The sequence below is a fragment of the Trachymyrmex septentrionalis genome, unplaced genomic scaffold (assembly GCF_001594115.1).
Source record: "Trachymyrmex septentrionalis isolate Tsep2-gDNA-1 unplaced genomic scaffold, Tsep1.0 scaffold37, whole genome shotgun sequence".
In the NCBI taxonomy this organism is placed as follows: domain Eukaryota; kingdom Metazoa; phylum Arthropoda; class Insecta; order Hymenoptera; family Formicidae; genus Trachymyrmex; species Trachymyrmex septentrionalis.
The window spans coordinates 3,061,811-3,068,559 of NW_017305536.1; the positions used below are offsets into that span (position 1 = coordinate 3,061,811).

Below are 6,749 nucleotides of genomic sequence, written 5' to 3' on the forward strand. Positions count from 1 at the left end.
ACGTGGAAAGAACACGATTTTGCCAAAGTACCTGAAGAAAATTTAATTAGATGCAGATCCGAAAATAATTTTATTGGATCAAATCGAAATAATTATATAGGAAATTCAAGCGTGGTGAGCAATGCCGCGAAAAGTCTTCGCATTCTAGCAATCAACTTCCTACATAGTTATTTCGATATGCCAACAAAATTATTTTGATCTGTATTGTCAGATTTTTTTTTTTTTTGATATTTCAGCAAAATATTCTTTCCGTGCACGACGGCAACTATAAAGATGACAGCTGTGCGAACTTTATGTGAATTTAGTCGAGTAAATTAGTGTACATATAGTTAAATGAACTATTATTAACTTATATAATAGTTGCGATAACTATGAAAGAGTTTAGTATGTACATTAATTTTTACAGTACGAGAAAGCCGTTGTAGTGGCGCTGAAACAGATTCATATTTTGAGGCAAGAAATACAATGTGTATAAAAACTAATGAATTATAACAAATCTGACTCACAGCGGAAAGCTGGAAAATTTTAAAAATAAATTCCTGTCCCCCCTAAAGATTAAAATTCTACATATAATAAAGATTATAATTCTACATGTACTTGTATAACTGTCACTTTTATAGCTGTTACCGCTATTTCTCTGAGACCCGGTTTCTGGTTAACTTGAGGTTTAGACTTAATCTCCACACTCAACCTGATATGATAATGTAAAAATTATATTTTTCTAATTATGATTAGTCACGAATGGTTTTGTAACGTGACTTTAAAAATTATTGCAAAACTGTAACTAGAAAAGTACTATTTTTTACTATTATTTATCAGATTAAATTTAAACCACAAGTTTTAACAAAAAAAAAATTAAAAAAAACCTCGCCTGGATATACAAGAAAAACATCGCTTCTTTATTATACGTTCTCCTTATTTTGCGTCTCTTCCGAGAAAAAAAAATATGCGTTTAAAGTGAGAAGAACCGTATTCGACATGTTGCAAATAAATCACGTTGAAAATTAACATGGTAAACGGATCGCGCCAGAAACAACCCCATCGTAAACATTCTATAAGTACCGCGATAATTCGAAAAACGGAATATGATCGGTAAACAATGTTAATTTTATTCTGATAATCTCTCACGTAATATATCCGTGCAACATTTATATTATTAATGCAAACGCAAATAGGCCAAATGCTCAAAATGTCGCGTTTACGCAGAGAGAGTTTTCCTGCTTAAAAATACCTTTCCTAGCGGCTCATTAACGTCGCCTGTCGTCGTTTCGTTAATCCCGACGGAAACACGCGCGCCGCGTTTTATGCTCCGAACTCCTGTAAACTATTTTTGGGGACAGCGAGTGTGCGTTGGCAAAGTCACGGCGTGCCGTCGCGCTGATTTACGCACGTCATAAATCAAAGCGCGATTCGGTAATACAATGCTGATTGTTGCGCAGAGGGCGATGGAGGGGGAGGGGAGGGGGGAGGAGAGGGATGAAAGATAGAAAAGCGGAGTGGAATAGAGCGTTCGATTTTCGGCTTTTCGAGTTACAGACGGCTACGTTGACGGTGTATCCTCTTATATTCAGCGGCTCAGATCTCTCTAATATTTATAAGAGACGTAAAAATTTTTGTGCGCATGATTGAATTTCTAATGTAATGAATAAATAAATGAATTTGCAATCTCCGCTTCGCGAAGAATATAAAGGACCGTAAAATCATTTATTATGAACCGTCTCGCAGTAGCTGAATCATTTAAATGCAGAACAAAGGACAAAGCGCTCCGGCTATATCTCCGATACGTTTTGGTATATAAAAAAAAAATACCTTCTGGTTTTCCCGTAATTATTTTGTTCGGTATTTTGCGACAGCGGTGCTTAAAACTCAGAAAAAAAAAATCAATTTGACAATATACTTGTAGAAAAATACGAGTTATATTCAGACGATTCAAGTCTTCCTAATATTTAGAAAAAAGCCGTAAAAATGTGTTTAACTGAATTTGTAATGTATATAATGAATAAATAAATTTGCAATCTCCACTTCGCAAGGAATATAAAAGATCATTTATTATAAATTTATCTGTTCCGCAGTAACTGGACTATTTAAATTCAGAACAAAAGTAAAGCAGTGGTTACATTTAACATCTAATTTTCGTGAAAAAAAAAAAAAAATATCTTCTGGCTTCTCGTGTTAATTTTTGTCGAAATTTTACGGTCAAAGTGTTTACTGCTCGTAGAAAATTAGTTCGACGATAGAAATACGAGTATATATATATTCAGACGGTGTAAATCTCTAATAGTTATGAGACGTAAAAATTTTCTTGCGCGCATGATTGACTTTATAATGTAATGAATAAATAATTGAATTTGCAATCTCCGTTTAGCAAAGAGCAAAAGAATTGTAAAGTCGTTTCGTAAACTGTTCCCGCAGCCAGCTAGGCCACTAGTCAAATTCAAAACGAAAGTAAATCACTGGCTATTCTTTTCGACGTCTAATTTTCATGGAAAAACAAAAAAAAAAACAAAAAAAATCACCCATTTTCCAATTTTTTCAGTACTTTGTGAAAGTGATGCTTGCTGCTTGCAAAAAATTTACTATAGAAAAAGAAAGTATATAATTCAAAAGAGTTCAGCAGAAGTCACAGTAAAGTGTGGACAAAGAGAAGTTTCTCTTGTCTCGAGGGACATAAATTAACCAGGACAATCAAAAGCCGGCGGGCGGAATTAGCGGATTAAAATATTACGTTCGAACGTTCCCGTTAACTTTCACGAGCGCAATTAATATATAGCCTCGCGTTGCCGTAATGGCCTGTTGCAATTCACGGCATTAATATCTGTCGGCGTCGCGCCATTAGTACAGACCCGACCGTGAGCGGCGACGGCGGGTTAGTGTTGCATGATCGTTGCATTTTAATTACGGCGGAACATCTGTTCGGTGGACGTATCAGTCGACGAGAAATATCGCTTCTCTATACGTTAATTATAGCGAGTGCATCATCGTGACCACTTCGGAAGATGCGAGAAGGCGCCGATATTAAATTCCCCGCACTTACACGCTAATGACGTCTGTATCGGGCATAGCATATTGATTATCTCTCCCCCCCCCCTCCTCCTCTCCCCCTCCGATGAATCTCGTTCTTAACAAAAAGATTAAGGAAAAAGGATTCTGCGCGGATAACCGTCGCAACGTTCTCCTCCGCACCATTGACGTGTCATATTCCAGATTTATAGTAGGAATCACGCGCGCGCGAAAATATCTTTTCTTGCTTATCCGCAAATATAAAGATCATTAATATTTCTATTAGTGATAATTAACTTCAATAGGTTATTAAAGTAAAATATTAGTAATGTAATAATTAGTAAGTAATTGTAATCTCGGTGTAATTTATTTTTTATCCCTTAGAATTCTAAAAATTAGAAAAAGATAAAAAGAATAATCGAGATCAAGCCTTTTATTCAATGCATAGATAGAGATAAAAGATTTTAAGAATGTTAATGAAAAATTATAGATTTTTCTACATTTATACTTGAAATACAAAAAAGTTTGATAATTTAGAACCTTGATAAAGAAACTATTTCAATATGAAGTAGACATATTTAAAAAAAATAATTAAGATAAAATGAGAAAATTTTCATTTAATCTATAAAATTATATATACATTACATATAAATGAACCTTATTAAACTATTTCATATGTATGTAACATTCATTTTTATTACAGAAGGTCTACATTTTCAATTTCAGTCATTTTTTTGTAGAGCCTATATACCTGAACATTCTGAATCCTTAAACATAGATTAAATCAAAATTTTGTTTAATTTTTTTTTCCTCGTTATGATGCTTCGAAGAATCCCATTTTTCGAATCATAAAAAACAGTTTTGCATAGATATTATCTGGTTTTTATTTTTACATTTTTACCTGTAAAACATTGTAGTGAGAAGATGAAAAATTATGCATTGGCAAAAGGATTAAAATTAATCTACATTGGTAGAAATGGACGTAATCGCGATTTCACAAGTACACAAGTTTAGAATTAATATCTACGGGATTTATCATTGTTAGTGGAAGTAATTCAATTTCAACGTTGACAGGTCGTTAGGAAAAAATCTCGGGGACACGTCGCTCGCGTAAAAAAATTTCTCAATAAATCAAAAGGGCGGGCGTTCCGTGGGATAAGTTCGTCCGACGCACCCTTCATCCACGTCACTTCTCGCTCGGCGAAAGAGTGACGCGGCGCTACAGATTGCGGTTTGCGCGTCATTAATTGGACTTGCCTCCATCCGGACGCGTCACGCGCCAAGTTTCGAGGGTTGTCAGATCGTGCATTGCGGTGTAGCAGTCGATCGAAAATCACTTAAATCACTAACGTTACGTATTTCGAAAACAGGTCGAACTCGTCAAATTTATCAGATTCGCAACCAACAAATATTAATTATTGCCGAGTCAATTAATATTAACGATTGCATTATCGTGTTTATAAACGTAAGAAAGTTTTATACATCAATCAACGTCGATACGCTCTATTGAATTTCGAAATGATAAAATGGAGTGTCGAAATTATGATGTTGAATGATCGGTTATTTTGAAAATCATTATTAGTTCAGTTGTTAAAAAGTAATAAAAGTATATTATAACGACACACACACACACAGTAGGTACAGCACGTGAAATCATATTTTGAAATCATATTTAAAAATTGCGAATTGTACAATAGTTGTACATTAAAAAAATTATATATTCTACACTAACAAAAAATATATAATAGTAGTCAACTATATAAAAATGATAACCATACAAGTTTTATACGTAGAATAAACGTTGACATAGTTGAGAATAAACTTTATAATTGCCTTGAACGTTTCAACTATGTACGTTAATTCTAGATATAAACTTGTATAGTTGTCGTCGCTACCACTATATCTTTTTCCCTGAGTGTAAGAAAAATAACTTTTCAACATGACATTTGTATCAAGAAGGATGAAAGTATTCGAAAGTACTCAACTTGTCATTTCTCAATATAACTATCCCTTCCCCAGAATTGCAAAATTTTTATTTCATAAACATTTCCCGTCTTTTCATTTCAGCTGGATGCGAAGAAAAGTCCACTCGCACTGCTCGCACAGACCTGCAGTCAGATAGGAGCGGATCCACCGTCCAACAAATCATTACTAAGTTCCTTGGACAAGACGTCGAGTAGCAGATCATCCAAAACGGAACAGTCTCGCGAGAAATCCTCACCGACGATAACAGTGTCAGCCACGGTGCCGACGTCGGCGAGCGAGTCCACGAAGACTAGTTTCAAGCCGTACGAATCCTGCCTGGGACGTGAGAAAACGTGCACGCCGGACGAGTCGCGGTCGACGTCGAGCCACTCGACGTCCGGCCGATCGAGGACACCCGGTAACGGCGGCAAACGATGCCCGAGCAATCAGAGTGCCGCGTCGACGCGCGCGGTCACGCCGCAAGGTAGGAAAACAGCAACGCCGAACGGCGAGGTCACGCGAGACTCGCCGGCTTCGAGAAGCTCGGCGCCTTCGGCGGACGCTTCGACGAGTCAGCCAACCGTGAGTAGTCCCTCGTTACAAGTGAAACCCGCCTACAGTCCCGTCAGCGTGCTCGCTATGGCCGATCCATCAATCAAGGATCTCCCATTGGGCACGTTTAAGCCTGGCGTCGGTCTACCAGTCTCCACCGCCGCCTACTTGGGCTACAGCCCCGGTCAGCTGCCCATCGACGTGATGGCCAATTCGCTCATGTCCCATCACGCCGCCCTGAAGAACGGCATCAACCCCTATCTTTACGCGCGATTGAAAAGCACCAGTGGACCCGCGGACAATCTGATGCCGATATGCCGTGATCCCTTCTGCACCGGCTGCCAGCTCAACTCGCACCTACTGTCGAGCCCCGCGACGGCCGCGGCGGCGGTCGCCAGCATCGCCAATGGCAAGTTGCCGTCGGGTGCGAGCGCGACGCCGGGCTCCTGTCCGGCTGGGTGCGCTCAGTGTGATCACAAACCCGGCAGCGTTTCGCCCTACGGCTCCTTGGTTTACGCGCACGCGCAACTCGCGGCATTGGCCGGCACGCAGCTGCCCTACGTGTGCAACTGGATCGCGGGTGACACCGCGTACTGCGGCAAGAGATTCGGCACGTCCGAAGAGCTGCTGCAACATCTCAGAAGTCATACGAACGTATCGGCGAGCGGCGCGACCGATCCGGCGAGCGCGGCTGCCGCGCTCTCCCTACTGCCTGGGCCACCCCCGGCGCTCCACCCGGCGACTCATCCTCTGTTCGCGAGGTCTTACCCTACGCCGCCTTTGAGTCCACTCGCCACCGCGCGCTATCATCCCTACGGGAAACCCTCGCCGCTCTTGGCGCCGTCTCTGTCGACGCTCGGACTGCCGCTTCCACCGCCGCCACCCCCGCCACCCCATCCACACGCGACTGCCGGACTGGCGTATTTCTCACCGTATTCTATCTACGGATCTCGTCTAGGTGCCACCTCCGGGATGCACCAGTGAGTTCTCGGCGATGAGCGTTCTCGCGAGCGAAACGCTTCCGAGATAAGTCGACCGGCGACCTGTGATTCTGCTACTACGGATTTGAGTACGTGAACGAAGAGCATCGGTTTTCTACTGAAGCGGTGCTTTTGTCACGGAATCTCTCGTGAAGGAATTTGGAGTCGTAAAACGGATATCGAAGCGGTAGGAATGTTTTTTTTTTCTCGATTACTGTACACTTGGGGAAAAACTTAGTGTTAGCAACTGTG

The 6,749-nt window shown here is 40.6% G+C and overlaps 1 protein-coding gene across 1 annotated transcript in view; it reads left to right on the plus strand.

Moving 5' to 3' along the window:
- Positions 1 to 6,743, plus strand: part of LOC108750852 (zinc finger protein Elbow) — a 7,536-nt gene extending 793 nt beyond the window's left edge. Inside the window, exon 2 of the mRNA XM_018490668.1 lies at positions 5,068 to 6,743. Coding sequence (XP_018346170.1) covers positions 5,068 to 6,501 — 1,434 coding nt within the window. The 3' untranslated portion in view covers positions 6,502 to 6,743. The remainder of the gene's footprint in view (positions 1 to 5,067) is intronic.
- The last annotated feature ends 6 nt before the right edge of the window (positions 6,744 to 6,749 follow it).